Source organism: Molothrus ater, chromosome 3 (assembly GCF_012460135.2).
Source record: "Molothrus ater isolate BHLD 08-10-18 breed brown headed cowbird chromosome 3, BPBGC_Mater_1.1, whole genome shotgun sequence".
NCBI classification, from domain to species: Eukaryota; Metazoa; Chordata; class Aves; order Passeriformes; family Icteridae; genus Molothrus; species Molothrus ater.
In genome coordinates this window covers 25,435,238-25,462,619 of record NC_050480.2, presented here as the reverse complement: position 1 = coordinate 25,462,619, position 27,382 = coordinate 25,435,238, and the positions used below count along the sequence as shown (strand labels likewise).

General features: G+C 38.9%; 1 protein-coding gene across 2 annotated transcripts in view; it reads left to right on the top strand.

The window, feature by feature from the left end:
* The window catches only part of THADA (THADA armadillo repeat containing), a 151,855-nt gene that overhangs the window by 71,660 nt on the left and 52,813 nt on the right, over positions 1 to 27,382 (top strand). The window contains exon 29 of one of the 2 annotated variants that reach the window (XM_036381088.2): positions 19,528 to 19,643. The exons of the other annotated variant lie outside the window; for it this stretch is intronic. Coding sequence (XP_036236981.1) covers positions 19,528 to 19,643 — 116 coding nt within the window. The remainder of the gene's footprint in view (positions 1 to 19,527; positions 19,644 to 27,382) is intronic. 2 annotated transcript variants of the gene reach the window in all.

Genomic DNA, 27,382 nt, shown 5'->3' with positions numbered 1-27,382 from the left:
ATGTAGGGGTACACTGATACAAGAAGGCAGTGAGCATTTGAGAATGAGATTTGTATCTATGAATGCAACAGAAATACAGCTGAGTTCCAGGAAAGGGAGGAGGCAGTCTCTGAAAGAGAGTCATTGATGAGATCTTGCCAGAGGTTTTCTTTCAGCTGTTTTTTTAATTAAAAAAACAAACTGAGAAAAAGACACGTAATCCAACTGATTGACTGGGCAGCCCTGCTGGTTGTGCATTGCTTTGAAGTTGCTTTAACTGTAATTAGTAATGCTCCCAAATATTGTCTCTGACTTCCTAGGACATGTCACCACTTTTCAAAAAGGCATAGATGTACACAGCTCTTACAACTATATTAGGTCGCTTTAGTTTCTGCAAAATTGAGTTCCCTCCTACAGCAGCTAAGGATATGCAAAGATACTGTTGTTGTAAACCTTCAGAGGGGTCACCTCTTTCTAGTGAAAAAAAAAAGACATGGTTTAGTACAGAATAAGCAACATTCATCAGTCAGTGAAAACAACTACTGTTTTGATTGAGAGGTAACTATAATAATGATTACTCTGGGTTGTGCCAGGGAGAGCCTGTCAGTTGTCCCCTCTTTGCAAATGTTTTGGCCCTCCTGTTCTAGTGCACCTAGTCCCACTCCTTTATGAATAAAAGCTCCTGTAACCTTGCTAGCAGAAGTTTTGTGTGCCTGTGTGTGGCCATTTGAGGTACCCTGCCTGGTGCTCAGTTACAGCCATCCTTACAACCTGGCATCTCTAGCTCTGTGTGTGGATAATAGTGCAGGGAGTGAAAACACTTATCTGTGAGTGTGGTTATATAAAACAACTTTGATTAGGTGTTAATAAAGAGAAATCCTCTTTATAGGTACAGTTTTCACTGTGAATACGTTATTTTGTCTTTAAATGATGGACATGTGAAAAACAACTTTCAGCACAGTGTTTTACTTTTCATTACTGAAGTCTTCCTGAAGAGAGTTGAACTATTCTAGGCACTGGCTGAGTAATTTGATTTAGACCTCCCAGAACAACAATTGAACTGTTGTGAAGTCTGAATTTTTAAGTGTTCCATTCTGTGCATATTTCTTGCACCTGTTTTGCATTATGAATCTATAAGTATCCCTCATGATTAGTCAGGAAAGCAATCCTATCACTCTGTCACTGGCAGAGGATGTTTTTACAGTTGGGAAGGGAAAAGCTGAAACTTGTAAAGCTTACTGAAGATTTAATATTCTCCTAGGTGGTGCAGTGGATTAATTTAGTACTCCATGGAGTTCATTTTTCATCTCCCAAAACATATTTTCCATCCAACCCACATAAGATTTTTTCCCCTTCCTTTTGATCTAGGAACCATGTCTTTAAAATTTTCAGAGCCAAATGAAAGACAATCCTGAACACACTTTATGGATATACTTTTAAAAATACCCATCCATGATAAGTTCTGACTGCTTGAGGATGTATGAAAAATTCTTACATACAGTGAGGCCTTTTTACTATTCTGTGTTTTCAGAAGTTTAGGTTATAGTGAGAAATAGGGGAAGGTGCCTTCTGTGTTTTTTGGAAGCTCTCTCAGCCTGTTTACAAAAGAGAAGAATATTCTCCATGAAAAGAAGAGAAAGCTGGAAAAATGGGCTTTCAAAAGAATCTGGGTGGGAGAACTGAATGAAGATAGGATGAGTGTTTGTAAGTGGGTAACTACTCAGTAAGGACTGAGCAATGTTGAGGACCAGGATGCAAGACTCTTGAATAATGGAACAAAAATTGAAAGGAAGAAAGGAGGAAAAACCAGGAAATCTAAGGAAGTGAGACAAAATTAACTAAAACAAGAAGACACTTTTCCAGTGTGTGAAAATAGGTATCAAGGGTGTTAATGCATCAAATCACATAGTGTACTTTCTCTGTCTTAACCAATTTAATGCATGTTAATTACTTTGGTTTTTTAAAATGTTTGTATGTCACAGGCATTTCTTTCAGTAGTGTTTCTTACTACTGTTTTTTCTTGCCTTTATGTATTTAAGTATTTAAAAATACCAGCACTTTTTAAGTAGTTATTGTTGTGCTAAAATTTTCTAGGAATATTTTTTCACATGGCTGTTTGACTTAAAGTGTGTTTTTTCTTACTGAGGCTCTAAATGGCTGAATCTGAACTTGAACATATTCTGTAAATGTGTTCCTCTGGTTTTGTTCCTCCAATGGTGTTTATGCATAGGCCAGAAAAGAACAGTAAATGGATATGCAGGCGTAGGAAGAGTTGTACAGACATTTCACAGACATAAAGGGGAGTACATGGGACAGAAAGTTTATGTGGGTGTGTGATTAACAAGGAGAAGCTCTGTTATGGTTGTACCTAGTAGTGGAGAGTTTATTTGGAGGAGTAGAAGTGGTGCCTTCCTTGTAAGGGTCTGTCTGCATGTTTTGCTTTTAGGTCAGGGGCAGTGTGAGGAGCAAAGCTCTGCTGAAGCACAGTTTGTTTTCCACTGTCTAGTTCCACATGATTCCAGCTCTGGGGCATTTCTGCTAAAAACCTCATCTAAAAGCCAGTGACAGTAAACTGGGAGAAGCTGTCAACTCCCTTGAGGACAGAGAGGCCCTGCAGAGAGACCCTAGCAAATTAGAGAGATGAGCAACCACCAACTCTATGAAGTTTAACAGTGATGAGTGCCCAATTCTGCACTTGGGACAGGGCAGCCCTGGTTGGGTGTATAGACTGGGAAATGAGAAGTTGAGAGCAGCTCCATGGAAAGGGACCCTGGGACCTTGACTCATATTCCACTTGGTCAGTGGCAAGTGGGATCTGAGTCAGCAGTGCCCTGGCAGCCAGGAGGGCACCAGGCACAGCATTACAGCCAGGCAAGGGAGGGGATGGTCCTGCTCTACTCTGCACTGGGGCACCTCCAGTGCTGGGGCAGTTCTGGGTGACACAATGTAAGAAGGGTATGAAACTGTTAGGGAGTGTCCAGAGCAGGTCCATGAGGTTGATGAAGAGCCTTGAGGGGAAGCCACATGAGAGTGGCTGAGGTCACTTGGTCTATTCAGCCTGGGGAAGAGGAGACTGAGAGGAGACCTCATTGCAATTACAATTTCCTTGAGAGGGGAAGAGGAGAGGAGCAGGATTGGCCTCTTCACTTGTGTGCCCAGGAATCAAGGAAACAAGATGAGGCTGAGCGGGGAGAGGTTTCTGTTGGGTATCAGGAAAACAGCAGAGAGTGTGGCTGGGCACTGGAACAGACTCCCCACAGAATGGGCACAGCAGCAGCCTGACAGAGTTCAGGGAGCATTTGGACAATGCTCTCAAGCACGTGGTGTAACTCCTGGGGATGGTCCTGTGCAAGGCCAGAATGGTGATAATGTGGATTGCAAGTTGGGTGATGAAAAAATATGGCTTCCCTTGGACTTGGTATACCCTGCAGAGCCTTCCTTAGGTGCTGGAAGCAGTCTAGGAGTGATCTAACTGCAGAACAGAGCAAGGGGAGATGCTGAGAGGGTGACGGATGCTTCTAAATTTATCACCTGTCGAGATTCCTCCTTTTCTCTGCTTCATAAAAGGTGCCAGTTGTCTTTGGATCATCAGAGTCTCCTTGATATTTGGGAGTGTGGAAACCTCCCCCACAGCTTTAAACAACCAAAGAATTAATAAGGCTTCTGAAGGAATGATAAGCAGCAGGTGCTTCTATTCTGCCCTCCCTAGCTGCTTGTGCCTCTGTTATCTCTACCCTGTTTCCTCTGGCACCCTCACTATCAACTCTCTCCCACCAGCTCTTCTTTCAGATGTTTGCTCCTTTTTATCTCTGTTTTGGACCTCATCCTCTTACAGAATAGCTGCTGTTGTGGTATTTTGTTGCTTATTGCACTGAAGTAATTACCATTAATTAATGGTGTTAGAAATGCTGGCCAAATCTATCTGTATATTGATTTTATTCAGAAGTGAAAACTTCAGATTCAGTGCATCTTCACATCTGCAATGAATGTCTCAATCTCTATTTGGCAGGTAACCTCTGCAGATTGTAGTTGTTCATTCTGGCCTGTTTTTATTGTGAAAAATAAGCAGTAGCTATTAATTTTTTTCCCTCAAATACAGAGGTACTTTCAAAGCTGCAGAAAGGTCTTTGTGACAGAGGTATATATTGGGAAAAATTTACATCTTGAAAATCTGATCCATCCTTTTTTGGTGCAAATGCATCAACATTAAACCTTCCTTTTCACTTGGAGAAATTGCTTATGAATTCAACACTAAAGATCTGATGTAAATGGAAGATATTGAGCATTTATAGTTCATACTGAGTTTTACTTGAGTATGGTTGAATTCTCTTAGCACCTTTTCTTCCTTTCACCAGTCCAAATGCATGCATTTGTTTAGCTTTATAATATTAAATTTATAGTCTTAAAAGTGAAAAAAAAGTAAGGTAGGAAAAGCCAACTTCTCTCGGTCCCTATGAAACACTTCTATAGCAAACTCACATCTCACAAATTACAAATGCTCAGCTCACATTTGTAAAGTGCAGAAAATCTTTCATCTATTCTTCCAAGGTTCTGTCCCTCTTGTTTCATTGGTGAAACAGACAAGGCTGGCAAATAGAACAGGAAATGTAAAGAGCACAATATTCACTTTTTTTTTCCCCACAGAAAATAAAGGTGGAGCCATGCTTGAATGCATGCTTGATTTTTGTACCTATTGAATTATTTTGTGCTATAAGAATAAGGTAGAGCCTTCATTCTATGGAATGAAGTCACTTATGAACCCAAACCAACCCAAGACAAAGAAGAAAGATTAAATCAGATTGTCAGTATGTTATGTGATATGTGCTACATGCTTAATACTTTTTAGGTTATTATGTTAATAGAAAACTTAGTAATAGCAGCATAAAAATATGTGTGTGCTCTGGTGATTCTCCTGTTTTCCCATCTAGTGAATACTACCCACTTCCATAAAAGGCTCTGGAAGATGTAGAGATGGACATAGTAACACTCAAAGACTTCACATATACACCCTATTGCCAGATTTTTATTAGGCTTTGTTATATCCTGATGTAACATCTAATAAAAAACATATGCTCTGAGTGTGTATGCTGTCTTGCAGCATAAAACTGCAGCCCATGGAAAACCTGAAGTATTTCAAAGAGACTGGTGTAATCATCTCAGGGTATCAAGCATCTTTAGTTGTTGGAAGTGAAAAAAAGCTTATGAAAGCCAAAATGAGCTTTTTATGTTTAACTAGTTTTGAAATATGCACAATATGGCCTCTTGGTACTCAGTGATCACTGGTGAGGAAAAAAGTGCTATCTTTGAAATATCACACTGCCTTTAGCAATAAAGGGAGAATATTGTTTTCTCTAAAAAAATAGGAACTGTTAGTAGAAATGATAGAGACACAGTATTAAAGAAGGAAATATAGCTACAAAGTAATGTAGCTCTTAGCGTTGTTTAATTTTCATAATTTTTCATTTTTCTGAAAAGCCCTATTGTAGAGAAGAAAAAAAATTGTTTAATTTAGTCTTTCAGACAGATACATTGAATATATAGCATTGTCATTTAATTCAATTTGACACAAGAGTTAAGAGTTCTAATGACATTTAAAGCTGTTTTTAGTCTTATGTAATGTGGTACTTTGTGAACAGTTGAAGAAGTCAATTTCCTGTCGAGTTTTTGAAGTTTTGTGATCACATGGTCCAAATAAATTATTTCATCCTAAGTATTTCTTAAGTCAAGTTGCAAATGTTCCTAAACTGATCATGTCCAGCTCTCAAATTATTACAGCAGTAACTAATTGGGTTTTCTCTCTCCTAGTGCAGTAGGCTATTAGATTTCCTCAGAAAGTGAGACATTTGTAACCACCACAGCCTTTAGTACTTTCTTCATCAACTCTTTGAGTAGTTGAGTCTTACTAACGGTTTTCCATCAGCCTTTTCCTTTCAGAGGAATTAATGTTCCATTCACATGCTATCTTTTAATTCAGTTTTATAACAGTGATATTTATTGGATATGACAACAGGAAGAAGGGTTTAGAAGCTGGGAGTCACTTGTATATTTTTTGCATTCAGTCATGAACAAAGTTTGTATGGTTTTTATCTACGTAAAAAATCCCTGGGGTTTTACACAGACAACTTTTTGAATAGAATTACAGCACCATGATTATGCACCACAAAAATCCTCAAAGCAGTTGCAGTTCTGCAATTACAGAAGCATGAAGCACTTGGGAGGTGTCCCTGGACGGTGCCATTCCATTGCAGTGCTGTGAGCAGGAGGTGCTGTCACAGAACTGAATTAGACAAACTTGATTTGGGTCTTTCTTTATTAGCCTGGTTTCTTGGGAATAAAGTGGGTTATTTTGGGTGACAAGTATGAAATTTTCACAGTTTGTACAGTAACTAAAACAAAGGTGTTAAATTTGAGGATTTTTTTTTCATTTCTTTCACGGTTTCTAATGCAAAACTTTCATACTCATTATTGCTACTGTATTGTAAACAATGCTGTCTGTAAGGCATCTTTTCACAGAGAGAACTTTATGTAGTTAAAACTATAATGTCACCAGAAAGTATTTTATTTTTGCCTTTCGCCTTGTTCACCAAAGAGCTTTTACTTTGTTGTTATCTGTTACTAGAAGAGAACTCATCCACCTTAACATCAAGTAAATAAATTTATAAATTACTTATAAAGCTCCCCTTTTGCGGCTGGCTGATAATATTTAATGTATTGTAAAGCCAGCAAGACTGGTCAAGTGCACAGAAAATGCATAATGGTGTTTGGAGAGGGGAAGAAGAAGCTTGGTTTCAAATAAATTTATTTTGGTTTTCCGAGTGCAGTTAAACCATGGGATTCTGTGGACTTTTAGTAGACTCTTTAACTACCTCTGTGGATTCCCTAACTTCTGACATGTTCTTGCTAGTTCATTTTGTTGTTTTTTTTGCCAAATTGAAATATTTTTAGTGTTTGAGTTTATTTGAAGCAGTCGTACTGTTAATATGTGCTTTATTGTAGTTTTAGATCTGTAGTAAATTTTGCTGCTTAAAAACAACAAAAAAATGCAGGTTTATGGAATGATTCTCCAACATAAACCATCAATCCCCAGCATAATCTGTTGATAACCAGTGGATACTTAGTGATTAGGATTGAGGACAGGGTATGGAACAGGCACCTCTCTAAAAATGGTGATAGGGGAGATGCACACAAGATCTGTGTGCTGAGGAGCCATTCAATGTGTGGTGCCTCTTATCTGCTTTGTACCAGAGATTATGAACGAGTAATGGAGCTATGAGTGAGGGTAGCAGGGCCTTCCACTCACTTCTGTTCTGCCAAATTCACACTCTGAAGTGACTTGAAACCACAAGCTCTCCCTGGATTCTGGTTTAGTTTATATAAAGGTAGTAAAATAAAGTGTTTAATCTGTTAACTAAAGACACTGTTGATTTTAGTGGGTGATTTTGCAATTGTAGCCACTGGTAAACTACAGAAGCAACAGAACATGGCCATGGTAGGTGGAGGTGACCACAAGCACAACCAGATTGGTTCTGATTGCAAAGGGATAACACAGTGAAGAACCCATTGAGATACTCTTAGCACTTGTGTTTGGTGTTTATTTGAATGAAAAGGGCATGAAGTATCCTAATAGTCCCTTCCATCTCTAATGCTGGGTGGTTTTCAGCTGCCTTGAGCCAATCTGGCTTTTAGTGAAATGGGTGCCTGCTTGTTCTCGTTGCCGGTTTTGAGACCCTAATGCCAGAGGATTTGTGTAGGCTCATGCTCTGCAAACAGCTTGTGCACAGCACTCCACATGCAGCTGATCATCACTGTCCTCTGGCTGCTGGGTGTTGCAGTGGCCACAGATCAGCTGGTGGTCCTCTTGGAGCCATTTCAGCAAAACCAAATAAGATTTCAATATTTGGATGTTATTTAAATAAATTTCAATATTCTAATTTCAATATCAGGCCTCTGCTAACCTAATTGATGTGACTGAAGGGAATGGGGAGTTTGCTTTCATTAGAAACCTGGGTAGGATGTTTGAAATTGTCAAACTTGAGCTGGATGTGGTGTCAAAAAAAATGGTGGGCATGGTAACATCTGCCACTGGCACCAGTGTGTTCAGAAGGCAGCAACCTCTGTGCAGTTCAATATCCAAAGCTGAGCAGAGGGTTAAGTGGCTTTGAAAAACTGTTCTTAGAGACAGTGAGACAGCTGTACTCCTTTGGGATAATAAAATCAAAGGCAAGCATGTGCAAATGTTGGAGAGGGTGGTCTTGAGTAAGGGAAAGTGTTGGAAGAACTTATTTTTCAAAAAAGTCTTTTCAGACATAAAAACTGTTGCTGTTGACATTCCCTTATATCAAAAACACATCAATTGCATACAAGTGGAAGAGAGAAGGGGGAAAAATAACAATAAAGAGCAGATCTTTCTGACCAGCTTCTAATTCCTCTGTAGAGAAGACCCCCAGGAAATTTAGTCATTTTATTCTGGATATTGTCTGTTACTGGTGAATTCACAAAGGCAGTGTTCATCTGCTGTGGTGCTGCTGATTGTAAAACAAAGAGCATGGTCTTACTAGAGCTTGGAAAATGTTTGCTAGCTTTGAGTTTGGCACTTGCTGCAATAGCGTGGGATGCTTGTTTGTCTGGGGAAAAAATCCACAAGGCGATGAAGCACTGTCACTAATTAAAATCAGAAGGAATACTTGAGCCATTTGGGGGAGATGTAATCAGCTCACTAGTGAGATTAGACTTGGGGAACAAAAGGCAAATACATTGCAGGTAGAATTCCAAATGTTCAAAGCAGAGATGAAAAATTCATTAATGTTGCTCTCTGATTATGCAGTTAGCCCTTTCCTTGCCCTTAAGTTTACCTTGGCTGGGGCACTTGCAGTTAAATGGCACTGTGGAAATTACTGGAAAACATTAACATTAACTTGTTATTGTAAGCTGACATCATGCTGAGCCTGATGGGAAGTGAAAATTTATAAATAGCTTGTCCATATGTGTAAGGCAAAAATCTGCTGATCTTCAGCAGTAGGATGATTCATGTATTTGCTGTAGTTTAAACTTCATTGCGAGTTTTCTGTGTTTCTTTGAACTTTGTAGTTTCAAAAACTTTAGTATGATCAGTGGTCCAAAACTGACAGAACTCTGAGGAAATACTGTTGATTATTTTCAGTGCAGTTTTGATTGTACAATCTATATTGTACTGACACTTAGCTATTCTTCCCTCTGTGTTTTCTGAAGAGCCAAGTGCTTCCAAAAAAGTATACTTAAAACATAGTTTTGGCATTTTTTTCTCCTCCCATAAATTCTCGTGCACATGCCTACTATCTATGAATTGGAACTTATGGGATCTGAATTGTCTGTCTCTGAGATGCATCCTTTTTGTATTTCAAATAAATCAATCTCTGTTTCCTTGCCTGCAAGACTTTATTCTATAATCTTTTATAATATGGGAGAGGGGGGTCATATTGAGAAACAATATGTGGTTACATAAGTAAAAGCTTTATTTCTACACCATTTATAGAAAATAAGTAGAGATGTTGTGTATTTCAGGGAGCCAGTCCTCTTTCCTCTCACATGGTCTTGCTTGTTGGAAGGTGTCTGGATCCACACACACCTGGGCTGAACAGTGCTGCCTTGTAGTCCAGTGAGACTGAAAATACAGGAGGGCTGTTGGATTGAGGATTGTCTTTTTTCCCACATGTTGCAGCTAAGTAGGATCCTCTCACACAAATTAATTTTTAGATGTTACTGTAATAAAAGAAGTAAAAAGGAAACCAGTTTGTATTAAATGCACCTTCTTCTTTCCAGTTGTCTTATGTACCACCCTTGTAAAGCTGAACTACTTATTAATGTTTATGCTTGGAATTCAATTTAACTTATCTGCAAGTTAAGCCCACCCATCAGCTATGCTGTCTAGACATAAAGTTACTTTTATTGCATGTTTCAGTTGTTCGTTCCCTTTTATAGGGATAGTTTTGACAGAGGAAAATTCTTGTGAGTTTTACTTGCATTCAGCTGTGTTGCTGTGTGTTGGAGGATTTTGCCATTTGAGTTGGGGGTCTGGGCACCAGCGTGGATGGGGTTTGATGCATCTGCAGAGCTGTAGCCTCCCATGTTCCCCCTGTTACCTGCATCTAACTGGGTGAGAATTTTCTTTAAAGGAGGAACATTTGCCCTATTGTTTGCACTCAGGTGCAGCAATCCCTGCGTGGAAGAGCAATCAATCTTACCTAAGTTCAGCAGGCTTTGAAATGTTGGCTTAGAGTTTAAACAAAAGAGTGCAGTTGCTAATACTGAGTTCCTCAGATGCAAATGGAGCCATTAATGGTGACAAAATTCTTGTAAAAAAGCAGCAGTGGAAGTTGATCCTCATGCACAGAGACGTGTACAGTCACAGGTTATGACTGACAATGTACAAATGGGGAAAAGCTTTCAGAAGTTGTAATACAACCTTGAAAGACATCACCTTTTTTCTTTTTTAATAATTTTATTGCCATGGTTATAGCAAGCTGCACTGGGACTTTTCATGTGTCAAATTATTCCTCAGACTTTAAAAATTCTGAATATTTTTCTCATGTTTGAGAGAGACCTGTGTATATATTTTCTCCTCTGTAAGTTTAAAATTATTAGTTGATAGAAGTAGATAATTTTCTGTAGCTGCAAGCTTTACTTCATTTTATTTTATAATGTGAACTCGGGAACTAAAAGCATCAGATTGATTTAGCTTATTTCTAATTATTTTCTCAGCTTGTGTGTTAATACAGACATTCCTGAGGCAGAAGATCACCTCTGCTGAAACCAGCAGAGCTGCAGGGTCAAGTGGCAGTGTACTTCTGAGCACTCTTGATAAACATGTTCATGCTGTGTCCCTTACCATGTCAGCTTCCTTGTGTCAGTGGGGTAGCTGACAATATTCCTCCCAATTGTAAATATCCCTCAGTAAACAGGAATGTGGGCCTTGGTCATTATTTGCATTTGTTTCCTTTGTGTGGGTATGTACAGGGGAGTTGTTATGAAGACATAGCCTGGGAAAAAAGAATTTCAAATTTTTTCACTGCCATCCCTCAAAAAAAAGGAAGAGGGAAAAGAAAGCTGGGGTGTGTATGTGTGTGGCTTTATATCCTTTGAGGTAGCTGGATTAAGAAATGATGGCTGGGGTTTTAGGATGACAGAGTATAGATTTGGAAGAAGAGACTTCATTGTATCCTTGCTGCTGTTTGTTCTGATTAGAAATGCAGGCTGAGGACAGTTCTAAACTGCTCCCACCAGCCTGGTTTGTTCATTTCTCTAGACTTACAGGTGTTAGTTACATGTTGTGGGAAGATAATAGGGAGGTTTGCAGAAAGTGGAAATGCCACCAGCTCCACAGTAGCCTCTTTCATCCCTGGTCAGGCTGGCTGCTTAGGAGGATGTGTGTGAGACCCACTCAGGTTTGCCTTTTCTTTCTTTGACTCATCAAGCTGATTTGCTTTTTCTTAGCCCTGCCTGCTTATTGGGGTTTTCTCTTTGCTCATCAGCCAGTCCTTCTGGTTGGGTTTCTCTGCCCAGCACATGTACCTTTGGTTGAATGACAGCTTAAAAGGTAGCTTAAATCCTAATGGTAAAAAAGTCCTAATAATGATGAAGTGGGACCTCATATCAGGTTTCTGTGGCAAACCGTGTACTTTCAAGAGAAGATTCAGCTGGGTCTTCCAAGTGAAATGAATCTGCTGTTTCCTGGCAGCAAACTTCTCACTGTTTTGTTTTCTCCCAGTGAAAATTTTGAGTCACATACACAAATTTTAAGCTGCAATTCACTTTTATCAGACTGAAATAGGAAGGAAAACCTGGAGAAAAACCTAATAAAAATTGTAGCGCAAGAATTTTGATCTGTGAAATTTCACATTTTGTTGGGCTTGTTTTAGGCAAAAATGCATTTATCTTAAATGTGAAAAACACGTTTTTAATGAGGTATGTTTTATGTCTGATATGTCAGTCACTGAGAAGAAAGCAACTTTGCTATTTTTCAGCATCTTCTAACTTTATTATGCCACATTCATAATTTTCAGCTTATTAAATAGCTGTGTTATTCTTGCTGAGTTATACAGAGTAAACTGGTATTGTATTCATTATTTAGATGTTTTCAAGCCTTTTTTACTTCTTAATTAAATCAAAACATGCTTCCCTTCATTTTAATCAAAAGAACTTTTAATTAATGTATAAACCCAGCTTCATGAATTTTGGTGGATATATTTGGAAGAGGGATTCAAGTTCCATAATTTCTCATGAATAATAAAGCAAAATGGGGAAATTAGATAATGAAATGTTCTGACAAAACAAAGCTAAAATTCTGGAAAAATTGAATTGTGAGCCAGCTGTTGCTTTAAAGAAAGAAAAAGATTTTATACAGTTTTCATAAAATTATTTGCAGAAGGAAATTGTTGAACCTCAGACTACATTTACTAGTTTATACAAAAACAACTTTAAGGAAGCAATATCCACATGCAATCGCATAATGTATCTCTGGCAGAAATGATAATCTGATCTGTTAGTTGTGAAACTACTATTATGTAATGAAAGACTTCTAAGAAAGGAAATGGTAGGAGCAAAGGGGGTGATGCTATAATAATTTGGTATATCTAAATGGTCTAGGACTGTGAGATGAATGATGGCTTTTCTAACACATTTGTTTGTGGGTGACAAGAGAATTGATAAACATTTGAAATTCCTCTTCAGTATATTGCCATTTAAATGGGGAAATAAATTCAGAATATTTACTCTCTCTCACAAGCTCCAGATAAAAACTTCTCTCATAATTAAATACCTCAGGTGAAGAAAATCCTTAATGACTAATAGAGTTGATCTATCTACAGAGTTGTTAAACCTCAGTGTGGCAGAGTCTGGGTCATGAGGACACAGAGCACAGGGTGCCTCCAGCAGTGCCTGGTGCAGCACCTTTGTGCCCCGTGCCTCTGGACTCATTTTAAACTCTGCCGTGTGTGTGGCTGCTTTTGCCCGGGACATCAGCATGGACTGCAGGCACTGTGTTCATACCACATTCTGGTGATAAAACATTATATTACTTTTCCACAAATACCAATTTCTAACAGAGCAGGGTGGTAAGCAGATAGTTATAAACTCTCCCATCTATTTGTGTATGGATATCTTATTGGCAAATGGGTGGGGGGGTAGATGAGGTTTTTTTAGTCCCATTGTAATTATCACACTGGCGCTTTTCATCTTTAAGAAAAAAAGGGGATTTTTAAGACTTGTTTTTCCCTAGAGCTAATTATTGTAACTTCGAACTTTTTATCATACTTATAAAAATGCCTTCACCTGTCACAGCAGCTTGCCAGTTTTTATCTACATGGCTGTAGTAAAAAAACATTGGACCTAAGTTTCAGAATACAGAGATAACTTGGCAGATGTATTTAGCATAGAAGAAGAATAAAATTTTATCTGCCTTTAAATGAGAGAAGAAAAGAAAATTTATGTTTGAGGGTTTTTTACCAGCACATTAATACTCAGGGGAAAGCTTTTGATGGGGCTGTTCAGAAAACCCACATTTAGCTCAGTAAATCTTCTACTGCTGCCATTTTGCAAACACTTTCTTTTTTTTTGCCCTCCAATGTTACTTAAACCTTCATAACCTGGTGAGTGGCATATTTTTGAAAGCTGAGTATTTACACAGTATTTTCTTTCAGCTGCTGAAACATCTGTATTCTTTGTATTTTTTTTAGGGAGGTAAAGGATATGTGTTGAGAATGTTAAGTTTCGGGTGATGTCAGTTTGGTTTTTTGGTTTGTATTTTCCCCCCCCCCCCCCCCAGTAAGCACTGCAATGAACACTGGGAGCATTGTTTCAGTTTTGCACTTAGGAATGTGAATATTTGTACTGTGTACTTAACATAGCTGAGGGCATGCATGAAAAAGTTTTTGTTGTTTCAGGTCATCTTAAGGGGGGAGGAAAGCTCAATGTTGCTACTTCACTGAGAAGTATGCAACTGGATAACCTGTTTTTGGAAAATTTCATTATTTGAAAAAGGCATTTGGTGCAGCAACATGCTGAAGACTGTGCTTTCTTTCAAATGCAAACATGTGCTCATGTACACCAGGTATCCAGCTAATCATTGTTTTATGTTGGAAATTAAAAGTTTATTATAAATTTCAGAAACCGTAGTTCCTCCTATAAAATTATTGCTAATGCTCTGAAATGTTAATTTTAATTTGTTAGAAAGTGTGTCATGCTAGATTAACTTTGTGGCTATTGAAAGGTTGTGCTGTATTTGCAATGTCTCTGTATGTATGCAGGAGAATTCTTGCCACCAAAATAAATTTGCACTAGGTAAATTTTGTGTTTGATACAAGTTTTCCTCCATCACTCCATTGCTTCATTATTTTAATTGTGTATTTCCCAGCAATTCAAGCTGATATGAAAGCTTCTCAAGACAATGATTTGCTGCATATCAAATCAAAGTTAGTGTGGGGGGAAAAAATGTCTCTTGCTGATTTACATTTTTGACTTAGCTGATGTCTAGCCATTTAAGTATTTGTTTTTATTTTTAAAAAAGCAATGTGCATTTTTTTTCACTTAATCATCCAAAATGAGCACTTAGAAAATAGCAGATGTTATGTCTTAAGGCCTGCTTGGGTACAAAGAAAACACTCAACTTTCTCATGTCAGGACAGAGTGTTGCATCTGAAAGCTGTTGGGTGGGGGATGGATGTGAACAGGACAGAAGGATACGTGTGCTGATTGACCAGAGGGGAACCAAGCTGGCTATTCCTTTGCTTCTCTTCCTTCCCCCACCCTTCTCTGCTTTTTCTCCTTCTTGAGCCTTCTACAGCTGAAAAACCAGGGTGAAACCTTGACAACTCCAAGGAAGGTTCTGGAAGTTGGGAATGGCTGAAGAGAAGAACGTGGCTTCCTTGGCATGCTGAGTCCTTGGGTTTTGCTCATTAGGATGTAGTGTCACACCTGGACTGGCTTCGTGGAGTTTGTTTGGGATTTTTCTGTCTATTTTGCACTAAGTCATTCTCCCATGCAGGTGGTTTTACCTGCAGCAGCTTAGGGCATGCTGACTCAGAGTCAGAGCCTTGTGGACTGAGTGGTCTCAGATGTCCCATCATGTATCCAAGTATCTGGACTTGCCATGCTTACGCTGTTTTAACAACTCTTGTCCAGATTGATGGGCAGTCTCAGTCTCGGGATCTTTTGCTGGTTGCCATGACCCCGAGATTGTTCAAAGTCTCTTTTCCCAACCAAGCGCCTTGAAGAATGAGTTGGGGGCTCTTCATTTCTCAGTCTCAAGGTTGTTTATTGCATCTTATCTATAAAAAATTTTCTGCTGCCCTGCTGAGGTCCGTCCAGCAGGACAGTTCCAGGCACTCTGCCCGCCCCCGTGGCGGTGTTATGTCTTTATCCTAAAAACTATGTGTACAATGTTTACAATTACTTTCCAATACCTATCACCTATGTTAGACAGTGAGCTTCTACTCTAAACCAATCTGTAAGTGCCAACATCACAGCAGAAGATGGAGGCCAAGAAGAAGAAGGAGAAAGGCTGGACACGCCCAGATCCCTCCATCTTGCCTCTTGAAACCCCATTCTAGAAACCCCAAAATCTACTTTTCCACCCCATGATAACTTCACTATTATTCTGCCTAAACTGTTGTGGCTTGCTGATCTTCATATGAGGTTGGTAATTTGCTCCACAGGTCATAATCAAACCCACAGGTGTTTTAGGCTCCGTGCCAGGGCTTCTGAGCCCCCTGGCAGGGGTCTTGGCCGTTCTGGGCAGCCAGAGGGATGTCCTGGGTTCCCACATCTCTGCTGTCCTGTTGGTGTAATATCCTGGCTCTGAACAGCCTGCACAGGGGAGGAAAAAGTTTCTGGGCATCCATGAACTCACCATCTTTAATGCAGGATTCCGCAGAACTACAAACAATCTTTGTCTCAGTGAAGTGTTGTATCCATTAAAGAGAACCACTGGCAGCCAGCATAAACCTTCCTCCACAGATAGCACAAATCTTTGGTAAAACTACCTTTAAAAAAGAAAAAAAAATCTTTAATATATTGCCTTTGTGTAATAAAAAAACAATGCCACATACACGAAGAGCACCATGACCTCACTGCATTTATGTGTGAGGAATTCAGCAGAGGGTTTTAAATCTTGTAGTATTTTGGACTTGAGGAGAGCCATGCACTGGAAAGCCTGTCTATTTTATTAGCTATATCAAACAGTCTCATAAAACTTGCTACCTCCTCATGCAAACTGGCAAACTCCTCATTGCCTGGCTTGTAGTCTTAGATCATGGAAGCCAAAGAATGACACATCACATGAGATGGAAGTGGAGAGCTACTGAGGTTAACTTCTACACATTGCTTGTTTGGTTGCCTCTGGTTTTCACTTACATAAAGTAAGGCTTTGTATAAAACATACTGATGTTAATTACAATTTCCACTTTAGCTTAGACATTCTAAAATCTCATGCTGAGAGAAGATTTTCTTTGTGGGAAAAGCTTTTTAGGTGTCTAAAATATGGTGAGGGTGCCTGAATAAAAGATAGAGGACTTGTGGTGAAATAACAAGAAAAACAGGATTTTTTGTATGTTAGGAAAAGTCAAAACAGGCTAAATTGTAGTTGAACGTTTTCTTTAATGGATGCAAGCACTTTTCAAGAGTGCATCAAACTCTGACATGAGTTGCACCTTCTTATTCTACTATTCAAATAGGGCTCATATCCTGTGATTTTTACCATCTGAATAGTATTGAAAGGATCAGTTCATACAAAGAATTAACTCCAGAGGAGTTGCATTTTCAGTACTGAATTTCCTACCTGGACAAATTTAAATCCACCAATTTTACCTCCTTAGTATACACAATTCTTTCTCTTTCAAAACCTTTAGTTTGAACTGTCAAACTACTTCTGCATTACATGGAAGGCACTTTGAGAGTTGTTTTCAGAGCTGAAGAGATTAAATTAATTTAAGCTGCTAGGAAAAAATATGATAGCCCCTTCATAATTGTGTAACAGATTTTATATTATTGCTTAGGGGTAAATCCATTGTTGTTCCTGGAAATGAATACAAGCACAGAAGAATAAAATTGGAAAGGTTAAGGCACCAAATGGTTTTCAATTAGCAGAGGATATAAAAAGCTTCTGCATAAATATTATTTTCCATTTTCGTTCTTCTTCTTCTATCATGTCTATGACTTAACAGGCATTAAGGGCAAGCCACAAAAAATATAGAGAAACTATTAGTAGTGGCAGCTTAGTGCCTTGGTGCCTTGATGGAGAAGGTTAATTTGAGTAGGTATTTACGTAAACCATTTTAATAAGCAAACACTTGCACAGGAAAGAGCAGACTAAAGGAGAGGACAAAGTAGACATCTCTGGTGACACTTCGAAATGTTTGCAAGCTTGCACTTCTGCAAAGTGTTTTGTAGAAAAAGATAAAGATTCAAAAGGTCTTAGAATTGACAGATGAAGATTCAAAAAGATCTTGGAAATGCCATCGTAGAAAGATAGTGTCAACAAAATGATGTTCAGTTCAGAGGACTCCAGAAGATTTTTAAAAAACAGTAGACAAGCTACTTCTCCAGGATGTGTCTTGCCTACAGAGCACCTGCTGACAAAGGGAGACAGGAGTTTATTTCATTGTTCCTGTCAAAGGGCCCCAGTGGGATCTCTGTGTTTAATAAGTGCCTCACTAGGAAAAAATCTGGACTGACTGAATAGTGTCCAGAGAAAAGTTGTTTGCTGTGAGGGCAGGAGTGGGAGCAGACAGGAACACCTTACCTCAAGAGCTTGGATTTTGAGGGTGAAAGACTAGAGGAGTTGCATACAAGTGTTCTGGAATCTGCTTTCTTGGTTGTTTTTAGGATTGGGACAGTCAGGCATTTGTTTCATTGAAGAATGTTTAAACCCTGCCTCAGTGTTTGTATGGATTAGATAGTCTCTTGACATCTCTTCTGTTTCTGTGCTTATTTGAAACGACTGCAGCTGTTTTTCCACTTGAACGATTTCACAAAAAATAATCCAGATGAAATTGTGTCAAGTTAATGCTATGTGGCAGTGCTTGTGTTTCCAAAACAAGCAAACAAACAAAAAAATAGAAACCCCAGAGCAAGTGACAGCTGGAATGTGGGAAATCATGATCTGAGATCTAAAAGTCTGCATACAAAGGTTTTTCTTTTCCCAGAGTGAAGGCCCCAGCTCGATCCATTAGTCACTAAATTGTCACTTTGCAAGTATGAAGTGCTAATACTCTTATAGATCAAGAGTTTTTCCATATCAAATGCTCACAATATGTATTTTCAGAAATGGTCTGATAATATCTCTTAAGCTTCCTAAATTCTGCACATGGTCAGTTTCAGTAAATAATGAGGGATGTACTTTTTCAATTTGCATAGAAGCCCTTTCTGTAAATGTAACTTAGCTGTGTAAGTGAACAGAATTTCCAGTTTTGAGGCTGTAAGGCAAAATTCCTTATGCTGAGTAAGATCTTTTCCATTAGGCTTCCCTAGTGCAACACACCTTTCCATGTGTTCCCCTTTAGAACTTACCTCACCCAGGTGTTTCCTCTTCACTTGTGTGTGAATGGGAAGTTAAAACCAAGTGGGATAATAGGGGTGGTGTCACTCGTGTCAGGTGTGTGTCATGCACCCTCTGCCACATGCAGGATGGCACTACAGGGGCTGGGCTTGGCGAGCCCCTCTCCACTCTGCAGTTGGTATCAGCTTTCTTATGCTACCCAATGTTTTAATCTCATGCTTAGATGACTATTCTTTTTTTAAAACAATTTTTTTTCTTAACATTTCTATTTATTCTATGCTACTTGGAAAAACCCATTTTTAAATAGCAAGGAGGGTCTCTGAGAGCATACATTTTTTTGTTTTAACTGTCTGACCAGAAAGCTACAGTCTTGCTTTCTATTCTGGTACCTTGAATTCTTCCCTTCATCAAGGGCCATGTCTATTAGGCTTTTAAATGAAACTCTGGGGGAGAAAGAGCAGAACCCCAGTGCAGCAGCTCAGTCCTCAGAAAGGGAAAGTGTGAGTATCTCCCTGCTTCGTGGAGCCTGGAATAAAGTTCTCAGGAGCAGGAATAAAGATGCTTTTCTGTCAGCACTTCAGAGTGGTTATAGATGGTAATTCCCTTCCCTGTCTCCTTGGTACAGTGCAAGCAGCCCTGCTCCATCCAGTGTGCCAAGCTGCCAGTCTGCTCCCCAGGCAGTTGTGCTGGCACTCGGGAGCAAATGGCACAGCAAGAAAGCTGAAAATTGAGGGATGTTTAAGTTGGAAAGGGCCAGAGGAGTGCTGTTCATCCAGCTGCCTTCTTTTGACTTCATGGAGGTTAACATCTGCCAGCACTTCCTGTTGTTTTGTGTGAAAAATGGGTTTTAAAGATGGGGCAACTTAAGGATTTAAGGATTCTATCTGCTGTGAGGCCAAGTGAATACATGTTTTTCCTTGAGTAATGGTTGTTCATTTTGCAGGCAACTGTTTCATCTTATAGTTATTTGAAGGAAAAGCAGTGGCTAGAAACTCTTAATTTGATTTTTTTTTTTAATTTAGATTTTTCACTTGCTGCAGTCGTACCTTGAATCAAACCAGTTTGTTAGTTCAGACTTCCAGCAGGGACTGTGTGACATCATTACCTGTGTGGGAACCAAGCTGTGGCTGGCTAAAAGGTAAGATTAAACACAAAATATCTGATTTATAAACAGTTTATTAATGTATGGAAGACTTGCTTGATTTTTTGAGCTATTATTTTAGCAAGGTGGACAGATCATGTTAAAATATATAAAATTTAGATACCTTATTGACTTGCTGATTTTTAATCAAGGTGATTTTTTTTTCCAAAAGTAAGATTTTTTTTTTTCCCCAAACATTGTAGTCTAGTCATTAAAGAAAAAAATAACTGTGAATGAACATTCCTACAGAAATAGACATTTTGAGGATAACTGGTGCTTCTTGGCTAAGAAAAATTTGCCACATATATGAGGTTTTATGTTAATGTTTTTCTGACTTTGACCTTTACAGAAAATTAGTGGGAAAATGTCACAGCAGTTGTTTAAACTAAAAGTGTTTGGCTGCCCACAAACAATCCAAGATAGATTGGGAAACATTTTTCCTCAGTTCATCTTCAGGTGACCTTTGTATAACTAACAAGCTCCCTTGCTCTCCCTTGCTCTCCCTTGCTCTCCCTTGCTCTCCCTTGCTCTCCCTTGCTCTCTCTTCTTTCTCTTTTGCTCTCTCTTCTTTCTCTTTTGCTCTTTCTCTTCTCCTCTCTTCCTCTTTTTTCCCTCTCTCTCTTCCTCTTTCTGTCTTTCTTTCCCTCTTCTCCACTTTATCTCAGCAATTGCTTTTGAGAATTTTTACCCATGAGAATTCCTAGCCAAAACTCTAAAGGAATCAGTTGAGAACAAGAGCACCGGTCCTTGCATAGATAGATAATTGGGAATATCCCACATTTTGCACTGTGACATGAGGCCACCAGTGCAGCTAGTGTGGATCTCTGATAACACCTGAGTCATTTTCTGATCATCAAAACCAAAATCCTTAGAGGTTTGGAGAAGAGGGGTGTCTAGTGGGTGGGGGAAATCTATTAGTGTTAACTGAGTTGGGGTAATGAAGATAGAGTTGATCTTTGGGAATTACAGAAGTGTCTCCTCAAAGAGTGATAGTAATGATATGGCAGATGAAACTTGGTGGAAATAATTGGAAAATGGTGCTCATAAACAAAGTCTGGACTTGACCTGGGGAAAGAGTGGTTGACTGAGCAGATATTTTTTGTTTGAAAAAAGTTCCTCTTGTTCTTGGGAATGTCCAGTAGGGGAGGGGACAAATATCATAAAAAGTCTGAAGGAAAACACAGAAACCCCCCCATCTGTGTTTGTGTATTAATCTGTGTTGTATATTTAAATATAGTGTAAATCCCAAAGAAGATACAGTAGGAATCGGAAGCTGTATAAAGACTGACAAGCATAGAACAGTTTCTACTTGGGGACTGATTAAATAGGCTGAGATTTTTTTTTTTAATAATGGAAAAAGGACAACTGAGGGATGTGAAATATGAGTCACATAGAAAGGGACAGGAAATTAGCATTCTGTCCAAGGTGGCAGATGTAAAAGAAACCAACTAATGAAGTTTTTAATGTAATTTTAATTTGGCTATGGAACCCTATGATACAAGATAGTCTTGGTTTTAAGCCTGTCTAAATTTTTAAACAACGATTTAATGGAGTCATGGAAGGAAAGTCCAGTGAGGTTACTGAGTATGTAGGCATCACAATTGGCTCAAGAAATTCTTCAGCAACCTAGAGGGTTGAGACAGAGGTTTTGGCAAATGTCGCTATTGTTATGCCTGCATTTATTTCCTGTGCATCTGCTCTCTGCCCCAGCTGGAGACACCATGGTGGATTTGGTGGACCTTTTCACTTGAATCAGCATAAGCATTTTGAAGGGTTTAAATGAGAATGTTAATTTGTATAACTAATTTAATAGTTAATAACTGATACTGTTATAAAGAGTAAAAACCCAAACACTAGAGACCAAATTCAGTAGAAGGAAACTCATGCTAAGTAATTCAAACCTCTTCTTCTTGCATCAAATATGTAAAGGCCAGGCTCCATTCATTACAGATTTTAAATAAATTCTATTTCCAAAGTATTTTTTTCAGAGCCACTCTTTTTAATACATCAGTTTTATTGATGACTGGTTGGGGTTTTAATGAGTTTTTTAAAATTATTTTATTATCATCTCTGAAAATGAAAGCTTTTCAGGCCCTCTCTAAGAAAATCTTGTGCACAGTAAAGGTGCTTTCCTTAAGAGAAGTGTTTTCTCTTTCACTTGCCTGTAAAAAGCTGTATGTGCTGATATCCCTGTCAGCAGCACATTTTAATTTTGTCAGTTTGTTGTAGCCTCCTTGTCATAGTTCTCAACAATGCAGTTAATGCTATACATAAAGGATTTTAGAATGTCTTTCTCCCCAGATAGTAAAATTTTGTATTATGAGCATCAGCCTTGCAACACTAACTTAAAGCATGGGGATTTTAACTGATGGAAACTATTTTAGCAAATTTCAAATGTACTTTACAGTCTTGCACACTTTGAGCTAAGGCCTGCCTTCCTTCCTGCCTGCCTTCCTTCCTGCCTCCCTCCCCTTTTGCTTTAAATAAATGAATTCAGTGTGGTGGTGTCATTTAAAAAAAAAAAAGCAAATGGGAAAACCTCCAAGAAGCAGCCCAAACAAAAAGGGATATTGAAGTGGTGTTTTCTGGTCATTTTAGTGTCCCACATTCAGTATGCAGCTTTACTGTTGGTAGTTGACTGGGTGAAGTTGAACAACTGCTCTGTGATCAACAGTGGAGTGTGAGGGTCTTGTTCTTGCTTTTCCTTTTTCTTGTTCTAAAGGACTTTTAGAAGGTTGCTTGGAAACTGAGTTGTGAAACTGTGTGTGTGTGGGTTTCTGGGTGTTGGGAGAGCCTATTAGGAAACCAGCACTTTATTCTTGCCCTGTTGTTTGACTTCTTGGTAGGCATCTGCTGCTGTCAGAGAGGGTGATGGCTGGCTGGACCTTCAGTCATGTACAGACATTCCCGCCTTATTTCTGTTCAGGCAAAGAGAATGAGCACCACAGAGAGAAGTTAATGGATCCCCATCTGGCTTTTCTGCCTTTTCCATAAGGAGATAATTTACCATGTCACCAATACTGCAGGGCAGAGACTATTTGAAAAGAGGGTATAAGAGGCACTCACTGTTAATCTTAAATGGCTAAAAAAAAGTTAAAATAACAGGAAAATGGTTTGTGAATCTGGGGAATTATTTCCAAACATCAATTTTCAATCACATTTCTGTGCTAGTTCTGTTAAGTTCTTGCTGGTGTTCTTTCAACTATGTACTTCCTTTGTACTATGGAACAAACTTCTCTGAAAATCTTGAATTACAAAACTTTGGATTGCATATGTAGTTCTTAAAAATGAGGCTCAGTTGTCATGTGTATGTATTTGGAGGAAAGATTAAAGTTTTCAATGGTTTCCTGAACTGGGTGGGGTTTTTTTTGTTTGGGTTTTGGTTTTAGGGTTTTCTTTGCCTTTTCAGGGCCAGAATGTTATTTCCTCTCATCAGGATTTATTGGTGTAGAATAGCTCAAGATTCTGTTGCACATTCCATGTAATATACTAATCTCTTTTTTCTTCTCCATGCTACGCCCTGATTTTCCTTTAGAGAATAAAATAATGGGTCATATTCCCCAAATCGAATTTCATGAAGCATGCCTTCTTCAGCTGGTATTTTCTATCTGTTGTGAAGGCAGACTTCTCATACTGATGGGGCCTGGTTGCTTTTTCTTCTTGGCTTTTTTTATACCTTCAAAACAGTAACATTTCAAAACAAATATTTTCATTTTTGATATTTTGAATGAGACTCGCCTTTTATCCACTTCTTAGGGTGATGGTTGAATCTTTTCACTGTATGTTTATACTTCACTTGGTGGTTGTTTTTTTTTTTTGCTTTGAATATACCTGTTAGTTAGTCTAAAGCTGTTTAGTAATGTTACTGCTTTCCTTCACCTTCACACCAGTGTTAGTTTACTGCATTTTTTGCAAATGTGGGAGATGCAGGGTGTTTGAGAACAGAAATTTAAAAATATATAAAATCTGTTTTATTGGAGAACATAGGTGATGGAACAAAACAATGCAAATTAGTCTGATGAAAGCTTTCAAATATGATCAGTTTATCACACTAAGTCTTTGAAAGAGTTCAAAGCTCTGTCACATGAATTATTTTTTTCATAAATTTAAAAAAAAATTTCAAAAAACTTAAAAAGTTTTTAGCTCAACTGCGTACCAGGAAGTTACAAGAGTAACTTGAGATGCCTTCTGCTTCATAAATACAGAACGCTAGAAGAGCAGCCTTTGGATTTGGTAATGTGTTGTACAGAAGTCCCAGAAATATCTTTGTTGTTTAATTTGTAGCCTTTGGCATGGCAAAGTATTGGTATTGGAAAATCTGACAAATCATGTCATTGCATGGCTTTGCTGTAGGATGCTGCTTTTCAGCACTTTGAGTTGGATTTTCTTTTTCCGCCTTCCTACTTACTGGAGACCACAGGAGGGGGAAAAGACTTTGAGGTTCTGCCAGAAGTCAAATAACATACTCTGCTAACCTCTAGCCATGTGCCATTTCTTAGCTGAGAGCTTGTCTGCACTGGGAGAGTTTACTTCTAAGAAGGTGGCTTTCTTGAAACTGACTTGTGGGGAACAACCGTGTATAAAACCAGTTGGCTTTGTGTTTTGCAAGGAGTCATGGGTTCATCTGGAATGGACCACCTGCGGTGTTTTTATAAATCAAATAACCCTGCAGTGCTCTGCAGTGCTGCTGCTTACAGCTCTCTGCTTTATGGTTGGCACTGTTAAAAATACGAATGGGTCCTGCACAAGATTCAAGCTTGCACAACGAATACATGGAGAAGTTATTTTAGGCACGGGCTCAGCACGAGGTTCACTGTTCGCTGAGATATGTGCTGCTTGCTTTTGCTCTGGCTGATTCTCCCATGGTCCAGCTATGACTGCTTTGAGTGAGGGAAATCTATCTCCTCAGTATTTTATAGCCCTACAGAGTATGGTAACTTGCCAAGTTTTGATGGCCATGGAACTCCATCAAGCCTGTTGTATCCCTTTCCCCCTCTGCTTTTGGCAGTGCGATGTGAGTGACAGCAGGCAGATGAGCAGTCTTGGGTCCTTCCTAGGAGGAACTTCACGCGAGGTGCATTTAGGCCATCTGTGTGGAAAGCAAGAATGTGGCCTCTTTGTGGTTTCAGGACTTCATGGCTCAGACTGTAACCAAAATATGCCTTTTTTCTCCTATGCCTCTTAGGAGAGACAGTCATGACTTCTAGTGAGCAGACTGTTACATACAAAGCAGGGGCACATGCAGGCATACCTAGCCAGAGGTGCAATATGCCCATGGCTCTCTGCAGCTTTGCAAGCAGCCTCTTGTGATTTTTGAAGTGGTCCTTATTTGGGAGTTGGAAGTGGTTTTTGTACTTTCAAAACAGCAAGAAGTGGGGAGAATGTAAGTTTATCCTCCTTGGCAGAGAGTGAAATCCTCCTCTTGTTTTAGTACTCTTGTCTCTTCTTCCACCATAAGATGAACCTTCTTGTCCTTCCAAGGCCATGTCTGCACTTGGCATCTCCCTGTTTTATAACTTTTCCACTTTTTCATTTCTATCTTTAAAACCTACACATTGAGAAGTGCAGTTATTTATCTTTGGTCATTAGTGGTCTGTATGTCTTGTACAGCCAAGTTCAAAACTTGAAAATAGTTTTAATGATTGAGCCTTTCTCTGCAGAAGTTTATTTACCAGTTTTCAAATTGAAAACTTAAGTTCCTGTAAGCTGGAGCAATAATTCCTATTTACCCTTGTACACACAAAATGTGAAGGGAAATTTTTGTTGTCCTGTTTCTGCTGAAAATGAAGTGTACCAGTATGAGCAGCTCACAGAATCACAGAAAATGCTGAGTTGGAAGGGACCCGCAAGGATCATCGAGTCCAGCTCCTGGCCATCCCCAAGAGTCACACGATGTGCCTGAGAGCATTGTCCAAATACTTCTTGAACTCTGTCAGGCTTGCTGCTGACTCACCAGTAATTTGTTAATCTGCACATTCTAACCCATGGGCCTTGTTTAGCCTCATTTGTCTTTGTTTGTGAGAACAGTCATAGCACGTCATTGTTCATAAATGTATTCTAGAGGCACTAATTTAAATCTTACGTGCTTTTAGCAGGCTAATTTAGGTTTCTGTGCTGCTCCAAGTCCACTCTTTCACCAGTTTTGATAACAGTATCCTTAACACGGCTACAGACTGTTTATTTAGGCAGTTGGTGATTGCTTGTTTTGGAACACCCACTTTGGATATCAGTAGAGATGTTTGGACTTCAGGCTGAAGTTTAAGATGTACTTTGCATAAGATAAAATAGTGTTTGACTCTGGTTCATAGGTATATTCCTAACTTAACTAGGAACATTCCACGAATACTAAGTTTTGGATGAGGTTGTTTAAGGTGTTCCCTCCACCAGTGCAACATTTGGAGTAGGCAGAAACAATGCACAATTACAAATTTTGGACATAAATCCTCACTTATATCTGAAAATGCTTTTCAGTAAATAAGCATTAGAGTTTTCATACTTTTTTTTCATAAGTAAGCTCCTTGATTTAATTGTATAAAATTCATTAAATTTGCACATGGGATTAGTTTGACCTCTTAAGTTTTTTAGGATGTTGCTCAGGGATCACATGAGGTTCTCATTAGGAGAACAAAAAAGAGAACAGCCAGGATTATTTTATCATTCAGGTATGCTAAAAACAACACCAACAAAACACAGCCTTTCAGTATCATTCACCAAGGACAGCTGGAGCACAAATTAGTTTTTCTTAATAGCTGAAACTCAGGATGTTCTTGGTGCTATCACAATGAAAAAATGATTTGTGTAGCTTCTTTTTGAAGCAATAAATTCTCTGCATTTACCAGGAAACTAATAACAACATAATAGTCTGGCTTTGAGGATGGTAGAAAAACTTAAATCCCCAGACTAGCAACTCCCTTTGGAGACAATGCCTGCTCTGATGCTGGATGAGCTGTCCCTATAGAATGGGCAAGTGAGGCGACTGTGCACATGGTAATTACTTGGAGAGGATCTCAACAGCACCAAGTAGGCAAGCAGATGCACTTTTACTGATGTTTGTATTTCTGTTTCTATGTGCGTGTTCCTGCACTTCCAGGAACTCAGCAAGGTTTACTTGGTAGTGCAGGCTTCATTATTACTTTTGTAAATGCTTTCCATTAAATGTAGGTCTGTTGGCCGTGATGTTCATTGATGGGCTGGTTTTGTATTACATGGTTAAAAATGCTATGGACAAAGTTTAATAATTAAATCCATTATTAATGTCTCCTTAAGAAGACAAGAGGAAGGCCATGCATGTTGATTCAGTGCTACAGATGTGGGCTCTGAGAGAAAACAGATTAAAATATGAATGCTGCCCTCTAAACAAATACACCCCCAAAAACCTCAGTCTTTAGAATACTGCAGAATTTGAAAGCTAATAACCAAAGCAACAGAAGAAGATTTAATCTTTTAATCAGCTGCTCGCTGTATGTGTAGGAGTGATTTCCATAAGCTTTGTCGCCTCCATAAATGACAGCTGATCCTTTACCAGATCACCCTGCAGGTAAAATGTGGTCAGCACAAAGCCAGCTTGGCCTGGTTCATCAGGAGCCCTCCAAGGATAGAGCTCCCCATGGACAGCCCTCAAGGATTATGTAGAGTTGACTGTATCAAAACTCAAGACATCACAGATGTCACAGATCAAGATTCAAGACATCACTTTTTGGTGTGTTTAGAAGACCTTTTAGCTGACACAATGGCAG